The 20,325-nt window shown below is 36.8% G+C and overlaps 1 protein-coding gene across 11 annotated transcripts in view; it reads right to left on the bottom strand.

The window, feature by feature from the left end:
* Positions 1-414: 414 nt before the first annotated feature.
* LOC101287519 (zinc finger protein 33B) overlaps positions 415-20,325 on the bottom strand; it is a 346,100-nt gene continuing 326,189 nt past the window's right edge. For 4 of the 11 annotated variants that reach the window (XM_033412948.2, XM_033412950.2, XM_049696648.1 and 1 more), the window contains 4 exons: positions 20,226-20,267; positions 11,873-12,020; positions 11,520-11,615; positions 415-6,830 (listed from right to left, as the gene is read on the bottom strand). In XM_033412948.2, the coding sequence (XP_033268839.1) occupies positions 5,350-6,830; positions 11,520-11,615; positions 11,873-12,020; positions 20,226-20,240 (1,740 nt within the window). In that variant the 5' untranslated portion in view covers positions 20,241-20,267 and the 3' untranslated portion in view covers positions 415-5,349. The remainder of the gene's footprint in view (positions 6,831-11,519; positions 11,616-11,872; positions 12,021-20,225; positions 20,268-20,325) is intronic. The other 7 variants (XM_033412954.2, XM_033412953.2, XM_049696649.1 and 4 more) reach the window with 3 other exon arrangements.

Below are 20,325 nucleotides of genomic sequence, written 5' to 3'. Positions count from 1 at the left end.
ACTGTCTTTTCATTAAATATATAGTGAAAATCTTTATTGGTAAATATATATATATATATATTTTATTTTATTTTATTTATTTATTTATTTTTTTTGCGGTACGCGGGCCTCTCACCGCTGTGGCCTCTCCCGCCGCAGAGCACAGGCTCCGGATGTGCAGGCTCAGCAGCCATGGCTCACGGGCCCAGCCGCTCCGCAGCATGTGGGACCCCCCCCCCGGACCGGGGCACGAACGCGCGTCCCCCGCATCAGCAGGCGGACCCCCAACCACTGCGCCACCAGGGAAGGCCCGGTAAATATATTTTAAGAATATAAAGTGTCCCCCTTCTGTCCATGATGATAATATAGTCAAGAGGTATACAAGTTCAAAGAAAATAATATCTAGACATAAATAAAAAATATGCAGAGTCTATATGAAGGAAACGAACTTTACTGAACAATAGTTTAAAAGATTTGAGTAATAAGAGGTACAAATCATTTTCCTGACTACAAAATGAAGTATGTTACGGCACAACATTCCAAACAAAATCTCAACGAAGTTATGTGTCTTCACATTTTTTTTGTTCCATTGCTAGAACAAATGTAAATTTTATGTGGAATAATGGGAAGAGCCAAACATTTTGTGAAAATAAAGACTAACGTTTATCTAAAGATGTGTTGTTAATGGCTATAATAATCTAAATATTTTAGTTTTGAGTCGGGTAAAAAAACATGTGAAGTCCTAAGATTGTCATAGGAATTCAGTATATGATATTGGTAGTGTTTTAAAAAAAGTGAAGAGAAATGGGACTATTTAATAAATGGTGTTGGGGTGGCAGAAGATTAAGTGAAAATAACGGATTCAACAGGATAAGCCTTCCCCAGAAAAACACAGATAAAGGGGTAGGTTCAGGGCAACTACAGCTGCAGTCTCCAACTGGGGGCAATAAACAGGGGTAGTGGCTGAGGACCTCTAGGATACCCATGAATTAAACCCTCCCAGAGGCTATGGCTCCACCTTTCCCTGCCAAGCATAGGCATGATGATAGCTCATACCAAGCAAGGGGAGGTCAAGTTCAAGACAGAAAACGGGCCCAATTTTAAAAAAAAAACAACAAAAAACAAAAACAGGTTACACATGTGTATGTATTACACACATATACACACAACTTCATCCAGATATCCAAGTGGCTCTTTTCCTCCACTTTGGCCTCCCCAATGAGGTCTTTCCCTCTCCACACTACATAAAATCAAACCATCTTTCTGACAACTTTTCCCATTTTATTTTTATAACCTTGTCACCATCATCTTCTCCCTTGCAGATATATTTTCTTGATATGGCTGCTGGTAGCAAGAAGGACACAAACTATCTGGTCACAATGACTTCTCAATAAAAATATTCTAGGATGGGTTCTCATTGGCCCATTTTAACAAAGGATCATTCCTGGATGAATACAGACGTGGAGCCAGGAATAGATGGTGCCATCTGGAGTAAATGCCAACTCCATGCTCACAAGAATAGGTTACATTACTAGAACAATGTAGAAAAGTTGCAATAGCCACTACATATTCTTGAGGAACTGACGTCTACTCTTACACACCACTGTTTGAGAGCAAGTTCCTCTCAGATGCTTGAGGAGGTAGAGAAGTGATGCTTAATATCCTGCATGCCCCACCTTGAGCATGTCTGGAGTCCACAGGATGGAATGGTTGATGCTCTCTGGGCTCAGTATCCTCATCTACAAAATAGGGGTAGTTATCCCTATGTGAAAGAGCAGATCTTACCCTGAACTTACTTCCAATAACACACAGCCAAAAATTCTCAGTTGTCTAACCCCCCGCAAAGAAGCCCAAGTCCTTGAAGAATAAGACGGGGTTCAGAATTCCTTGAAGCCCCTTGTGAAGACATGCTCTGCTCTTGTCAGTCTTTAATCATATTCCTTAAAATAGAAGAGGAACTTGGAGAAGCATGGTGGCCATGACTGGTGCCCAAGGAGGTAGCGAAATTTCCTAAGCTTTCCTAGGACTGTGCTGATTAACCAGGGCCCATATTGAGAGAAGAGGGCATAAATACTCTTTGGAGTATAACGGATGACTACTCTTCAGACTCTACCCCAACAGTTACCTCCCCCGAAGTAACTATTGGCTTTTAGTTCAGCAGGTATCCTGGGCCTTTTGCCATGTATTTTAATCCATATATATCTACCTATAGAGAATTTATAAATACACTTATTTTATGGGTATTTGAATTTTGCCAATCAGAAATACTGTCAAAATATTATATTTCAATTAAAAATCTACACAAAAATGTACTCATTATAATATGTGAGGTAAACACCTACTCTTATTATGCTCTCGAGGGGGGTAACCAGTTATCCCTACTGGTCATATCAAGCCAACAAGAAAAAGGATGAATTAATCAAACAGTGCAGAGGACTGGCTATTTGGAAGAACAGAGAGCTGCTAACCTCACACAACTATGACAAGAAACACCATGTAGGGCTATATGAATAATCAGTTTAACATGTCTGCTTCACATATGCCAAAGGAAAGACATACCTGCCACAGTGCTCAGTTCCAAAAGGAATTTACTTTATGACAACGTAACAGCACAATGAGGCAGAAACACTTAACTTTCAACGAGTAGAATAACTTTATTTCTAATACTGAGCCTTTATATAGGAATTTACAGGAATAAAAAACATTGTGATGCTTATTCTCCAATAGCTCCACCCAGACCTTCCCTTCTACATTCTCTAAGCCCACTTGTGCTCACCTGCACGTGGCACCTGAGGGCTCTGGGGATTTGGTGCCAAAATTTTGGTAGTGACAATATCTCCTATGAGGAGGCCCCTCCTCCATAAGAGCAGCTCTTATTGGGCTCTGGTAACACTTGCTTCCATCCTTTGCCCCTTAAGGACTTAGAATGGTAATGGCTTCCTGGTGACACTAGTCTCTAGGTGCTTCAATATCCCTTGTTTTTGGCCCAAACTACTGTACTGTAATAAGTCTGCCACTAAAGTCTTCTTAGTTGAAGCAGAATTCTGTTTTTCACCAGAACCATGGCTGATACTAACAGCCATCCCTATACTAACTTGTCAAAAGAAGTAATTCTTCCCTAAAATTGCTGTATAGAACATTAACACTTAGACAAGAATTCATCTGTATCAGGGAACTGCCTTCAGGTCTAAGTAACAGACATCCCTGAGAATAAATAAGAAGCCACTTATTGCCACAGTAATACAAACTCCTAGTAGAGAGCAGGTCCAAAAAGAGTTGTGCAGCTTAGTGACGTCATCTCTGAGCCAGGCTTTTCCCATCTTGTGTACTGTTATCTTCAGGCTATTGTCCTTCAGGGTCACAACTATAATCTAGTGTAACATACAGACATGAAAATGTCCAGCAGAAGAGAGACAATCTCTTCCCATGTCATGACAATACTTTATCACTGAGATCTTTCCCCAAAGCACTGCAGAATATTTTCCAAATATCTCATTGCTCCCATGTCCATCCCAACAAAATCATTAGAATAGAATCTTCATGATTAGCTTAGACTAATGTGGATTTACCCCTAAATCATCTGGGGGAAGGACGGACAAAGAGACAAAACAGCCCAGCAACTAAGAAGTAGGGATTGGCTGTTGGGTGGGCAGTATCTCTTGGAACTGCTTTCAATGTGTTCCAAGGAAGCAAAGGAAACACTAAGACAAAGGAGAGAGAGACAGTATATTACAGTCTATTAAATTAAATACATAGTTCCTTTGTTACATAGAACTCGGATTACACACATCATGCCTAAATAGATACAGCAACAAAGCACCAAGAATATGACAGAGGCATTTCATTATACACCACTACTTTTTATTTGTAGAATGCAGTGAGCATTACTGTTCATAACTGATGTTAACCTTTGCGAAATTTATGTAAATATCGTTGTTATTAATAGCATTTGCATTATTGACTGACCCAAGGCAGCTGAGTAACCTCAGAAAAATATTGTTTGGCTCTTTTATGGAAGTGGAAGCTCAGTAAAAATGGCCATACTCATTCACATATGCCAGCAAAGTCAGAAGAAAGGTAAGCAATATGGTTGTAAAATAGCATATACTGGCCATACTACAGAGAGACTCTGGTAGTATTTAGAATAGGATTGATGCAGAGGTAGTTAAAAACCTCACAAAAACATATTTTGGCTTCTTTATTCAAGAGGCCATTCAGCAATAATGGCCATAGCCATTTATTTATATCAGAAAACGGAAAAAGGGGTATGTGGCTTGTACTTTAAATTTTCCAAATGTATTTTCATAAATACACAGTGATGTGCTACTGTAAATATGTGACTACAGGTTCTCTGAGAAAACAAAACCCTGATTTGTAGAGTTTGCCAATTATCATGGTGTAAATACTCCCACTAAAGCCAAGCTACCAACATGATGGCACTGAATGTAGAGCCGGGAAGAGATGTCCAGTAGCACATCATTATACAGTATTCACCATGCAGATTCAACAATACAAATAACCTAAAGAACAAAGATAACAGCAAAATACTGTAAAATAATTAGGAAGTAATGAGTGTTGAGTACTTATTACCTTGCTTTTTTAATATTTAACTGTAAGTTTATATAGTTTAATTTTTAAATAATGACTCTTTTTAACAACTGGCTCACAAAATTTCTGAAAATTTAACAATCAGCAGTACTTGCAAGCCAGTATAAGCTTACTGCAGTACACCACTGTGTGTTGGTATGTGTGTATAAACATATTTACATATCCATATGTACATAATTGTGTCAACCTATAAAGACACTGATGATATCTAGTGTGGGAAATATTAATATAGACCATAATAGTTACTTAACTAAGGGTTCAGAGTTTCTCTTCACAAGCATGTTGGGCTCTAATATACATATCAAGAATACCTCAAATTTCTATGATATTAGCATACTCACATAAGGCCTGCAAACATCAAGGACTCTTCACATAAATGTTTAATGCTGTTGTCATTTAACTTTTTTAAACTTATGATTCTGTGAATATGACTGTAAAAGAGTATCATCCATTAGATTTACAATACAATTTTGGCATCACATCCAGAATATGGCACTACACAACATAAATTTGAGATAAAGGTTTTTGCCATATTATTTAAATGAATTTCCCCTCAATATAAATTTTCTGATGGAAAGTTTTAATTTTTCTTGAAAGCTTTCACATATTCAAAACATTATAAGGTTTTATTCTAGTACTAATTATCTGAAGCACAACAAAACTTCACTTTCTAATAATTTGTGGCATTCTTTGGGTTTCATTAATCTCATTTTAAAAACCTGTATAACGAATTTGAAAGCGTGGATAAAGGCTTCAGAATGTTCAGGATGCTGAAAGAGCTTTCACCCTTGTGTGAATTCTCTGATGTTTAGTGAGTACTGACCTCTGACTAAAGGTTTTCCCACATCCATTACACTCATAGGGTTTCTCCCCTGTGTGAGTCCTCTGATGTTTAGTGAGAGCTGATTTCTCACAGAAGGTTTTCCCACATTCGTTACATTTATAAGGTTTCTCTCCTGTGTGAGTTCTTTGATGTACAATGAGGTTTGATTTCACACAGAAGGATTTCCCACATTCATTACATATAAAGGGTTTCTCTCCTGTGTGTGTTCTCTGATGCACAGTTAGGGCTGACCTGTGGCAGAAGGATTTTCCACATGCCTTACATTCATAGGGTTTCTCCCCTGTGTGTGTTCTCTGATGTTCAGTGAGGTTTGACTTCACACAGAACGTTTTTCCACATTGCTTACATTCATAGGGTTTTTCTCCTGTATGTGTTCGCTGATGGTTGGTAAGATGTGGTTTCTGACAAAAGGCCTTCCCACATTCAGTACATTCATAGGGTTTCTCTCCTGTGTGTGTTCTCTGATGTTGAGTGAGGTTTGACTTCTCCCAGAATGTTTTCCCACATTCACCACATTCAAAGGTTTTTTCTCCTGAGTGAGCTCTTCGAAGTTGGGTGAGATGTGACTTCTTGTTGAAAGTATTTCCATTTTCATTGTGCTCATAAGGTTTTTCCCCCATGTGTACTATCTGAGGTCTAAAGAGGGTTGACTTTTCCCACATTTTGTGACTTACTTTATATTCATGGGGGATCTTTCTTGTGTAATTTCCCTGATGAATAATGAAAGCTGAACTGTCACAGAAAATCTGCCCATATTCATTATAAGGATTTTCCCCTGTAAGAGCTCTCTGATGCCCCAATCTTAAATCCATATAGAAGGACTTCCCACAAATACTGCATTCATATGGCTCCATTTCCAAATGAGTTCTCTGAGATAAATTAAGCTTTAAACTTTGGATGAAAGTTCTTCCACATTCATTATACTTACAGTGTGTCTCTCCTATCTGAGCTTTCTTGTTTGTGAAAGAGTCTGCCTCCCCATGGCAGCCTTGTCCATTTTCATTATATTCAAAATGTGGGTCAAAAATTGGCTGAGTGAGATCCGGGCTACGATTCTTTTTTTGATTATATTTATAAGATTTCCCTCCAGTAGGAGTTTTCTCATGCCGAATATCAAGGAGCAATTTCTCATATACATTAAACTCATCAGGCTTCTTTCCAGAATAGTTCTTTCTATTAATAATTAAGCCTGAAATATTTTTCAAACTCATTTCACATGTGTCACATATCTTATACAGAAAATTTCTTGAAGGAACAGAGTCTGTACCTAGATTTAAAGTTTTCCTTACTCTGTCACCACTATCTGTACTTAACATTTGGTTGGTGAAAGCAAGTTGCCAAAAATATTCATCTTCATTTTCCTGGCTGCTCTCTATCAGGTCATCAACTTTCCAGTCTTCTAGAAATGAGAAAAATAACCACGTCTTATAAATCCTAGTCATTTCTAATGGAATTGGACTTTTACATTAATGCCCTATTACGCAGTCGATTCTTTTGTTTTAGGCTCAGTTTTCTGGTGTAAACTAAATCCAAGTATACATTTCCTTTACCCTTCTAGTTTGAGTGGAAAATAAATACACGCTGCAGTGGAATACTTTATTAATATAACCTTTAAAGCTGGACAGAAAAAGGTGAAATAAATTCAAAGCACAGGGAACCGGTGAGTGGCTGATTCAGAAATCAGGAAGCTCAAGAGAATGGAGTGAGCCCAACAGAGACACTGAACACTGAATAAAGTGACACTGAAGATTAGCAGACAAGGGCTTTCAGGGGATGAACTATGTTTGGTGGAGACAGAACAGTCTAGTCCTAATCCCCTCAGACACTGATTGCTGGGTGGGATTCCTACTAGAGTACTTGCTTCTACTCCACACATCAACACCAGCCTAAAGTTCTGAAAACACCAACTTCCTCAGGTTCAGAAGAATTGTCTGCTGGCCCAGGATCTAGTTTTTCCTTTAATTCACAAGGAATAATTTTTTTTTTTAATGCTGTAAGAGCAGCAGGCTAGAGAAGGTGAAATGAACTCAAGACACAGTGAGCAAGGGATGGAGATTTTCTGAGCATTGTTCATGTAGGGAGCAGGAAACTCTGAGAACTGGATGAGTTCAACAAAGGAGGTTTTTTGTTTTTGTTTTGTTTTTTTAAAGGAAAATAGACTGTCTGAGAAACATATTAGAGGAAGCACTCAGTTTGACAGAGACAGATTATGGTTTCTTGTCCTTATCTTCCCACACCTTAATTACTGTGGTAGGATCCTCACTAATATGCATGTTGCCATTCCTCTTTTTCCCATTTGATATAGCAACATCAAAATAAATTTCTGAAAGCACCTATTTCCTCATGTTTTAAGGGACAGTGCTTTAACCCAGACTCTAACTCTCTATCTAGCTGTGATTCACAACAACACAAATGCCCAACAGGAAATACAAAATAGAGGAGGGGCAGACCATCTCTGCAAAACGACCAGGTTCATTGGGTTTTCTCACAGCTGTTAATGAAGTTGTCCCAACCATCAAGTCATATGTTTCTTTACTTCAGTCTGCTGGTCTACTTTTCCCCATAACAATTTTGTTTCTGAAGCAATACTGATTTTTAAGTCTGCTTTTATATCTAGGTTTATCTTTACAGTGAGGTTTTCTGCTTTCATATCTAGCCTCATCTGTGGCTTTTACTTACTGGTGAGACCCATAATGATCACATTTTTCTATATGGTTCTGAGACCTTCAACAAACTTTATCATAAAAAATTCTTGTCTATACTGTTGGTACCCAATGCAACAATGTTAATTACGTGTTAAAAAAAAAAATCTAGAACAGTCCTGAGCCCACTGCTCCAAAGACTAACTGGTAATAGTTTTTATACTGGCAAACACAAATCAAAACAAAAACTAGATTCACAGTAAGAGCTCAAATCACAATTCCACAAATCCATTAAAAACTATCTGTGCAACTCTAGCTGGAGCGCTCATAAGCTGTTCATTCCTAACAACACACATTTCACTCAATTAGCTACACTCCAGCCTTGGCTCTCCTTGGGACCTGGACATCCTTCAAGAAATGCTACTTACTCTAATTTAAAACAACAAACCACAAAAATATTAATAAAAGAACAAAAGCCAACAAACTCTACAACATCCCTACCATGTTTAGCTTCCACTTGCTGCCTTAGAAGAAGTTACTGTCTGTTTAATTCACTGTAAAATAAAACAAATCCAGTGCTCTATGCTAAATCCTTTGTCATGACCACAGTCTAGCTCTTGACAGGTGTTACCAAAATCCTGTTTCCTCTGACTTCATTGAGGACACGGTACATTAATCATTCTTAGAAAGTAATGTGCATATGAATTACTTCCAACCTGTACATGAGGACAAAATAAGGAAATGTGCATTTAGGAAGAGTACTACAGAATGCTTTCTGAATAGATGAAAAAGAGTGATCTCTTCTAAACTTGGCTCAACAAAGTAATTATTAAAATATCAGAATCAGGAAAAATATGAAAGGGCCTTCTCTTTGGGAAAACAAAATCTCAACAATGATAGAAACCCCAAGCAGCAGTCATATGGTCAGGTCTGAGTTTTGGGGATACAGATACTAGTGGGTTAGGGTTACAAAATATGGACTATTTAAGTTGCAGCAAAAAATTGATCTCTAACTTAAAATAAGTGAAATAATAACAAGCCATTACTATATACCATGCAATATTTAAACACTTTACATTTACAATTTTAATTAAGTTTCTGAAAAGGCAAAATAAAAGTAAAAGTTATAGAAAAAGGATAAAATATTAATAAGTGAAATTTAAGACATAAGATAGTATGAGTTTTAGTATAAACTCTGAAGAGCAGAAAGAAAGACTGAGATATATAGAACAGGACCACATTGTGACAGTCAATGGAAGGAGACTGTAAATTCATTTATTAATAAGGAGCAATTTTGTTAGGTTAGTGAAAGATAAATTGGATGCTTTAGGTAAAAAAATAAAAACCAATTAGGAATTAGATCAAGTCAGGAACGACAGAACAGAGACACAGTTATGGTTTTGAGTGACATCAGTGAAAAGTGAGAAAATGAAGACACGAAGAAGATAGAAAGGAAAACAATATCAGGAGTATTTGAAAAAACTAGTAATAGGGGATAACGGGTTCCATACCCTGATCCCATGGTTGCCATTTAAGGCAGTAATGGATGGTTGAATGTTCCTTATTTGACCCCTGGGAAACCAGGCTCTCTAATTTTCTTGTACCTCAGACTTCCTCTCAGTCTCCTCTAATGACGAGATTTAATGGATTTACACACCTTGTAAAAGTGGTACCATCCCAAGACTACCTCTCTCATTTACAATCACTCTCTAGAAAAGGAGACAGCAAACTATGATTATAAGGCAGTGGTCCTAGAACTCAGGATGTTTTTTATGTTTTTAGAGGGAAAACAACAGAAGAGGCAGCAGAGAGGAGTGAGGAGGAAGAGGAAGAGGTAAGAGGAGGAGGAAGAGCAGCAGCAGCAACTGAGACCATGTGTGGCCCACGAAGCCTAAAATATTTACTCTCTGGTTTTTTACAAAAAAGTTTGCCAATCTCTAATCTAAAACTCTTCATCTAGCCCCAACCTTTAACACCACCTAAAGCTGATGCCTTTCGAATGGATACTTCTAGGTCTGGCCTCATTATGTACTTCACACGATGTATATATGAAATCGCCTTTTCAATACCAGATTCTAACAGTTACCTCAGCTTCTTGTGTCCAAATGTAAAATTTGTAGTAACTCCCCTATAATCTCTCCTCCAAATTTTCTCTATCTCAGTAAATGGTACGCTAAGTTATCAGGTGCTTGAGACAAATCACTGGAGTCATGCTCAACTCCTCTCTCTCTCACACTCTGTATCCAACCCAATAGCAAATCCTCTTGGCCTCATCTCCAAGATATATGTACAAATCCACCATTTCTCAGCACTTCCAACATAGCCTTAGCCACTAGCCTCTCTCCTCCCGAGTACATAGTAGTGTCCTGTTATTCCTTCCTTGATCGTGCCTAAGCATCATCTACCCACCACATGTTCACCACAAAGAAGTCAGAGAGATCCTTTAAAACTGTAAATCCAATCTTATAGCTTAATCTGATTTATGTTTACTCAAAAAAGCCTGAGGATTTCCCACCTCACTCAAAATAAAATTAATGGGTCTCCCATGGTACATGCTACTTATGACATCATCTACTACCAATCTCCCCCAGGCCTTCTCACCTCCAGCCACACTGACATCCTTGCCATTCCTCAAACACCCTAAGAGCACACCTGTCTGAGAAGTTCAGCACCTGATGTTCCCTCTGTCTGGAATACTCAGAATCCACAGAGCTCACATTTTAATTTTTTAGAGACTTGTCTATTGTGGACCTCATCAAAAAGGTTTTCCCTTGACTTCCATACCAAATAGCACATGCCATCATTCTCCAACCCCCTTTTCACTACTTTAACTCTCTACAGTATTTATCACCACCCAACAACATGTGTGTGTATACAAGCATGTATAACTCCGTACACATACACACACCTATACCTATACACACACGTATGCTTTTCTGTCCCTCACTGTAATAGACACTCTGTGATAATAGGGACATTCTTTTAATTACCTATAAACATAGTTGGGTCATATTGGGCGCTCAGCATATATTTGTTAAATGAATATATGGAAGTATTGCATGAATACATACTACCTAACAAGAGATGTCCAAAGACAATACAGAGAAGGTGAACAATTTTAAAAGAGAAGGTGAACAATTTTAAAAGATAAAGTAACCAAGAAAAATTATCTCAGATGAAGCCAAATGAGTTTGGATTATGCATATAGGTAAATCACTCTAAAATGTCAAATAACAAAGGGAAGCATTTATGAGTGAAAGTGACATATGGAGGAATGTGATTAAGGTAACAAAGGGATGTGGGCCAACTGTCCTTAATCACTTCCAAAAGTCTGGGGCTAAAAAATGTTTTTTTGGAAAAATAGTTCAAAGTTAATAAACCATAAACCAGTGCCCTAAGATCTCATTTCCTCTGGCTTCCATCTGCCTGTGAACTCACTAACTCACCTGAGCGGCACTGTTTTGGGAATCTTTCCTCTAATATCCAAGGTTCTTCTCCTTGCTCGATCTTGAAGATCACTTCTGGCTTAGTAATGCAATTCCCTGTAAAGAAAATAACACACGACTATGGCTGAACAGCCTGGCTTCGGGGACTCTGAAAAAATGATAGGGAAGAAATGTATAGCTTCAGGAGCTACCTAAAAGAGGTGCCTAAATGAACCAAACCATTCTTTATAGTGGCCAAAAGGGATCAGTCATCTGATCCCTTGAATCTCCATCAGAAAATTCCACAGGGAGTTCTTATGTTTCATCAACTGAGAAATGCATGCTCCTCGTTCACATGGAGAAAAAATTCTTACCTACTGAGACAAGATGGCTGTAATTTTCCAGGATCACGTCTCTGTATAGTATCTTCTGAGCAGGATCCAGCAGGTACCACTCTTCCTGGGTGAAGTCCACACACACATCTTTGAATGACACTTGTTCCTGTAACAGTATATTCCTTTTCTATAATGAAATTGTCAGAGCTCTATGAGTGGTAAATATTTAAAAGAACCAATCTCTTTAGAGTTTACTAAAAATTGGTATATAGGATTGCCTTCTTTTATGCTATTCTATGTAGGAAAAAAGTAATATCTTGTACAAATTGAGTTTCCACTAAGGGGGTGGAACTAGTTGCTACAACTGTTATTCCTGATAAGGAGACATACACATTAACATTTATTAAATTAGACATTGTAGGAGCTAGCATTATGCACAAAGTAGACTGGGGTTACCAAGAAAATGTTCTTTCATATTATCTTTTATATTATAAAGTTAACTGTCACTAAGGAAGTAAAACTTTCCGTTGTTAAAATGAACAGAGGGATTAAAATTAATATGGTACAGGCCCTAACCAAGCTCAACCCGTGACTGATTAAAGTGACCAGTCCTGTACTCTACCTGCCCAACAGAGAAACGGATGAATCCTCTCTGCTAAAAGAGATCATTTTCTGGAGCCTCTACCAATATTTGTGTTGTTAAATACAATGTTTGGCATCCAATAAAAAATTTCATGTTATATGAAGAGACAAAGACCAAGGAAAAAAAGAAAATAAAAGCGTACCCATAGGACACTCAGATATTGGAACAAACAAGAACTTCAAAATGAATTATGATTAATAGGTTCAATAAAATAGAGGAAAATATGAACAAAATAAATTAAAGGATGGGAGAAGTTCAACAGGTATGTGGTATGTGTGTTGTGGAGAAAGAATTAACAGAGCAGGCCTGAGACTGCTATCCTCTGAATGATCTGCTACAAGGGTGTTCCTCGGCTGGCATCTGGGAACTTGGATTTCAGGAGGGTTCTTACCAGTCCTTAATAAGAATGGTTCACTGAGCCTAAACTGTTTGTGTAAACAATATGGTTTTTGCTGCACACATACATTCCTTCTGGAGTCTGGAATTCTGTTATATGCTAAGCAGAAAGTACCTATGTTACTAGCCCCTGATAAACATGCTGAACACTGAGTGTCTGTTAAGCTTCCCTGGCAGACATTTCACATCAATTGCCACATCTCACTGCTAGAGGACTTAGGTGTGTCCTGGGAGAAGACTCTTAGAAGCTTGTGCCTGGTGTCCTCTGGACTATGCCCATGTGCCTTTTCCCTTTGCTGATTGTGCTTTGTACCCTTTCACTTCAATAAATGATAGCAATAAGTACAACTACATACTGAGTCATCTTAGCAAATCACTGAACCTGGTGATGGTCTTGGGGACCTCTGATACATGTGTATACAAACACACACAGGTACATACATACGTGCATAAAATGGGCATTCCAAAGTTGAAAATTACAATATCTGAAATTAAGAACCATTAGATGGGTTCAAATCATATTAGAGAAAGAAGACACAATCTGAAACATATTCGTCTAACAAAAGAGTATCAAAATACATACAGCAAAAACTGACAGAAATGAAAGGAGAAATAGACAAATCTAAAACCATAGTTGGGGTCTTCTATCTTGAGCGATTGAGCAGGCAGAAAATCAGTAAGTATACAGATGACCTGCACAGCACTATCAATCAACATGATCTAACTGGCATCTGTAGAATATTCCACCCAAAAAAATAAAACACACATTCTATCATTCTATTCTAGCTCATATGGTCCATTCATCTAGATAGACCATAGTCCTGGCCACAAAACACACCTATCAAATTTAAAACAACAGCTATCATACAAAATATGTTCTCAGACCACAATGGAATTAAATAGAAATCAATAAGCAAGAGATAACTGAAAAATCCCAAAGAGTTGAAAATTAAACAACATACTTATAAATAACCTGTAAGTCATACTTATAAATAACCTATAAGTCTAACCTATAAGTTTTAAATAACCTATAAGTCAACTTATAATAACCTATAAGTCAAAGAAGTCTCAAAAGAAATTTTAAAATATTTTAAATGAAATGGAATAAAAATGAAAATACCATGTATCAAAATTTGTGCGATGCAGTGAAAGCAGTGCACAGAGGACATTTATAGCATCAAATGTATACATTAGAAAAGATTAAAAATCAAAACCCTAAGCTTCTATCTTAGTAAACTAGAGAAAAAAGGCAAATTAAGCCTAAACCAAGCAAAGTAAAGGAAATAATAAAAATTAGAAAAAATCAATTAAATTGAAAATGTGAAAAAAATACAAAAAGCCAATGAAACTCAAAGTTGCTTCTTTGAAAAGATCAATAAAATTAATAAACCTCCAATCTAACCAAGAAAAAAGAGGCAAATTGGAAATCTCAGAAATGAAAGATAGGTTGACACTACTAAGCCTAATGACATTAAAAAAATAATAAGAGAATACTACAAATAATTCTATTCCTGAAAAATTGGTAACATAGATGAAATTGACAAATTCCTTAAAAGACACAGCTACCAAATTCACACAAGGAGATACAGATAACCTGCATAGACTCATTTCTGTTAAAAAAAAAAAACTGAATCAATAATTAAAACACTTCCAAATTAGAAAGAACCAAACCCAGATGGAGTCACTGGTGAATTCTACTGTACATTTAAGGAAAAATTAATAACAATTCTCCATAATCTCCTCTGGTAAATAACACCTCCAAACTCATTACATGAGGCCAACATTACCCTAATACCAAAACTAGATAAAGACATTATGAAAAAAATAAAGACTAATGTCTCTCAATAACATAGATGCAAAAATTCTCAAATATTGGCAAATCAAATCTGACAATGTATAAAAAGAAATACAAACCATAACCAAGTGGAATTTATTGCAGGTATGGAAGGCTGGGTCAGCATTAAAAAAAAAATCAATCAATATAATCCAACATATCAATAAGCCAAAGAAGAAAAATTACATGATCATATCAATTAATGAAGAAAAAGCATTTGACAGAATCCTACAGTCATTCATGATAAAAACTCTCAGCAAACTAGGAATAGAGGGGAACTTTCCCGACTTAATGAAGAAGCTAACATCATACTTAATGTTACGAGACTGGACACTTTTCCCCTAAGTGCAGGAACAGGGCAAGGATGTCCTGTCTTAGTACTCCTATTCAAGTCCTAGCTAGTACAGAAAGACCTACAACAAGACAAAACAAACAAAAAGGGCTTCCCTGGTGGCGCAGTGGTTGAGAGTCTGCCTGCTGATGCAGGGGACACAGGTTTGTGCCCTGGTCTGGGAAGATCCCACATGCCACGGAGCGGCTGGGCCCGTGAGCCATGGCTGCTAAGCCTGCGCGTCCGGAGCCTGTGCTCCGCAGTGGGAGAGGCCACAACAGTGAGAGGCCCGCATATCGTGAAAAAAAAAAACTGAAATAAAATAAAAAACTGAAATGTGATTAGAAAGAAAAAATAAAACTGTCTTTATTTGAAGTCAACATTGTCTATGTAGAAAGTCCCAAAGAATCTACAAAAAGAAAAAGAAAAAAAATCCTGCAAGTAATAAGCAAATATAGCAACATCATAGGATATAAGGTCAATATTAAAAAGTCAACTGTTTTCCCATATCAGAATAAACAATTGGAATTTCAAACTTTTGAATGAAAAAAATACCATTTACAATATGACTACCAAAAACAAAGTATTCAAATATAAATCTAACACAATATATTTCAGGGATATGCAGAAAAACAAAAACTGATGGAAGAAATCGAAGATCTAAATAAATGGAGAGATATTCCACATTCATCAATCAGAAGACAGTATTGTTAACATGTCAATTCCTTCCAACTTAATCTATAAATTCAGTGAAATTCAAATAAAAATCCCAGCTATTTTGTAGACACTGAAAAAATGATTCTAAAATTTAAACAGGAAGGTAAAGGACCTAGAATAGCCAACGTAATATGGAAGAAGGAAAAAGAGGATATACATTACCTGATTCAAGACATATAAAACTACAAGTAACCAAGACAGTGTGTTATTGTTGAAAGAGACACAGATCTGTGAAACAGAACAGAGGTCCCAGGAACAGATCCACTGATATATAGTGAACTGATTTTTTTTTTTTTTGTAATTGAGGTATAGCTGATGTACACTACTATATAAGTTTTAGGTGTACAACATAGTGATTCACAATTTGTAAAGATTATATTCCATTTATAGTTATTATATAATATTGGCTATATTTCCTATGTTGTACAGTATATCTCTGTAGCTTATTTATTTTATACATACTAGTTTCTACTTAATTCCCTACCCCATCCTGCCCCTCCCCCTTCCCTCTCTCCACTGGTAACCACTAGTTTGTTCTCTATATCTGTGAGTCTGTTTCTTTTTTGTTATATTCACTAGTTTGTTTTATATAGTCAACTGATTTTTGACAAAGGCACAATGGCATTTAAATGGAGAAAAGATAACCTTTCAACAAATGATTCTTCAACAACTGTACATCTATGCAAAAAAATGAACCTAGACACAGACCTTACACCTTATACAAATATTAACTAAAAATGAATCACAGACCTAGAAGTAAAATGCAAAACTATTAAATTTCTAGAAGACAATATAGAACATAGGAAATCTATGTGATCTTGGATTTGGTGACGAGTTTTTAAATACAACAGAAAAAAGCACATTCCATTAAAAAAATACATGGGTTGGGTTTCATTTAAAATAAAATATTTTGCCCTGCAAAAGCCATTTGTAAGAAAATGAAAGGTCAAGCCACAGACTGGAAGAAAATATTTGCAACATATATATCTAATAAAGAAGTTACATTCAAAATACGCAAAAGAACTCTGAAAACTCAATAGTAAGAAAACAAATCACCTAATAGAAAAATGGACCAAAGATATGAATAAACATGTCAAGCAAAGACATATGGATAGCAGATAAATTTATGAACAAATGCTCAATATCATCTGTCATTAGGGAAATATAAATTAAAACAAAAATGAGATACCATGACACACCTACTGGAACAGTTAAATCCAAAACAATGACAACATCAATTTCAGTTCCAGATGCAGAAGAGGAATTCTGATTCACAGTTGGTAGGAATGTAAAATGATACAGCACTTTTGTAAAATTGGCTGGCAGTTTCTTACAAAGCTAAACAGTCTTAACATATGATCAAGCAGTTTCACACCCTAGCTATTTAAAAATGTATGTCTATGTAAAAACCTACATGTTTCTAGCAGCTTAATTCATAATGACCAAAAACTGGAAGGAACCAAGAGTCCATGGGTTAATGACTCAGAAATCACTTATACATGTATGCCGGAACTGAACAATTAAGTAAATGAAGTGCGGATGGTGGTAGACAGATTGCTAAAATGGGAGTTACAGACAAGCAAGGAGAGAACGCTAGAATGTTCCATGTGATAATGATTACAGCAGGGGACATCAGTGTGAAATAATACTTAGCTTAATGCAAACACAGACGGTTACATACTGAAATATTTATAGATATGTGTAAACATGTGAGTTAGTATACATATATATTTTCTTGTTCAGTCAGCTGAGAGGGTCTCTAAGGAATTAGAAACCAGTAGCAATCCAGCCCCCCAATCTTGGTTTCTAATACCATGCTCCAATAAAAGGAACCAGAGCTCTTCAGGGAAAAATGGCTAATTCTAGGGCAGGAAATACAAGATGAGCCTGGAATATCTTCTACTACCAGAAAGTATAGAAGAAGTACTCAAACAAAAACACAATAATGGGGTACATCAGAAAGACACAGGAACCAGTTGAAAGTGCTCTATTTAATAACCAAGCTGAAACAATTTGAGCAACAAAATGACCAAGGTAGTACTGGACTATAAACAAGGTAAAAAATAACTAGCCGTGAGTTTATATTGATATTAAACACTGACTGAGTTAATAAATACACAAGTCTCCTGTGCAGAACTCCTAATAATTTATGTGGATACTCCACCATGAAGGAGGTGTAGCATAACTCCCCACTTTCTTCCAAAGGGTACAGTATGAAAACAGACGAAAAAAGAATAACTTTGCAGTGGAGAAAGTTGACCACATGACCTCAGCCACGTGATCAAAAGTGATTCATCATCTGTTGAAAAGTGAAAAGTCATGTGAAGAGCATTTACCCTGATAAGATGTTACCAAATGGCACTCTACCTCTGTGGTCTTTCTACACGAAAACAATTACCCCAATATAATCACGAGAAAAACAGCAGACAATTCCCAAGTGAGGGACATTCTACAAAACACCTGTCTTGTACTCCTCAAAAACTGACAAGGTCATCAAAAACAAGGAAAGTCTGAGAAACTGTCACAGCCAAGGGGAGCCTAAGGAAACTTGATGACTAAGTGAAATGTGGTATCCTGAAGCAGAATACCTGCATGGGGAAAAAAAAACATGAACAATCATCAAAAGACAAATGATATACCAGAAAATAACTCATATAAAAGACAAGCATAAGTATCCCTAATATACAAAGAGCTAACGAGACATTGAAAAAAAGAAAAAAGCCAGAAACCTAAGAGCAAAATGGGCAAAAGATATGAACAGACAGTTCACAGAAATATAAAAATAAGACACCTTTTAGATGCGTGAAAAAAATCTTCAACCTCTCTCATAGTTAAGATAATTACAGATGTAAAGTACATAAAATATTAATTTTTACCTATCAGTTGCCAAAGTCCAAAAGTGAACCACGTATTTCTATGGGAGAAGCTATGGAGAAAAAGCACTATCATGCAGTACCAATGGAAATACAAAATGATACTATCTATAATCCCACCAAAAGGATCAAGTTTATCAATTGTATTCAACCCTTTGACCTGGCAATCTCACTTCTGGGAATTTATCTGGTAGAATAAACCTACATGTACAAGGCTATTCACTAAAACATGGTTTGTAGTAGCAAAAGGTTGGAAATAGTTAATAACTAGTTTAATAAACTATGGAACACTCGCAATTGAATTACCATGTGATTGTTAACAAAGAAAGATGTTCTGTTACAGAAAGATCCCTGGGAATAGGCTGAAAAAAGAAGTGAAAAAAGGAAAAAAAAAAAAAAGAAGAAGAAGAAAAAGAATGGGAAATAGTGTATACACTCATTACTCAGTGTGGTTCCCTGAGCAGCAGAATCAACTCCATCTGGGAGCTGATTAGAAATGCAGACTCCAGGGCCCCACCCAGATATACTAAATCAAAATCTGCATTTTAACACGTTGCCAGGGATGTACAGGTGCATCTAAATTTAAGAAGCTCTAATAATAGATTCCCTTTTAAATAAAGGCCGGGAGCACATATTTTCTTTCAACTGAATAAAGAAACACTGGGAGGACAAATAAGAAATAGAAATAATGTATACTATAGTAGGGTGACAGTACACTGCAACTCATCTGGGACTGTCCCAATATATGCCAGCTGTCTCAGCATAATTGTTAATAAAACTTCTTTCACTCTCAGTGAAAGTGTCACAGTTTAGATGAGAAATAAATGTCACCCTACCTGGAGGAAGCATCAGCTACAGAGAGGATGGGGTGTGAATTTTTACTTACTTTTTTTTTTTTTCCATGTTTTAGCCGCACCAAGCAGCATGCGGGATCTCAGATCCCCAACCAGGGATCGAACCCACATCCCCCCACAGTAGAAGCACGGAGTCTTAACCACTGGACCAGCAGGGAAGTCCCTTTACTTACTTCTTTTGTATCACTTACTTTTTTTTAAAACCATGTTAATATACTAACAGTTTTAATTATTTCATTTTTTAAAAAAAAGACAAAAGCAGTCAGGAAAAATAGGTATACTGGGAAGGGCAGTTGGCTAAGGATAGATAAGCTGGGGATAAGCAATAAATCCAGAGATAAGCAATGTTGGGGCAAAAGGCAAAGCCAACTTCATGAGGGACAGAAGTTAGGAAAAGGAGAGCTAGGAGGGTAGTATCATAGACAACAACAGAGGAGACTTCCAAAACAAAGAGACTATGGATAATAGTACCAAATGCTGCAAAAGGGTCAAGTAAGACAAAGACAAAAACATGGATTTGATTACAATCTGGTGATCTTTTCCAGAACTGATTCAGGTGAGTGGTGGTGAAGAAGCAAGACTGCACGTATTAGGTGGAAATGGAAATGCAGAAACAAAAGCCAGGACTACCTGCTACTTAAGCTAGAAATACAAATGAGCTAACATGAGGTTTTATAAACCTTTAGAAACTTTAGAAAACGCATTTTAAGACAAAATGGCAATAAACAACAAAAAAAAACTCACCTGGGATTTGTTCATTTTTCACTCTTAGTGGAGGAGGGAGAGCTGAAGGAGAAGGAAGAAGGAAGTAAGAACTTGACCTGCCTTGTAGTTCCTGGATTCA

This window comes from Orcinus orca, chromosome 14 (assembly GCF_937001465.1).
Source record: "Orcinus orca chromosome 14, mOrcOrc1.1, whole genome shotgun sequence".
Classification (NCBI taxonomy): domain Eukaryota; kingdom Metazoa; phylum Chordata; class Mammalia; order Artiodactyla; family Delphinidae; genus Orcinus; species Orcinus orca.
Note: the sequence above shows the minus strand (reverse complement) of the source record. Positions and strands in the feature narration are given on the sequence as shown.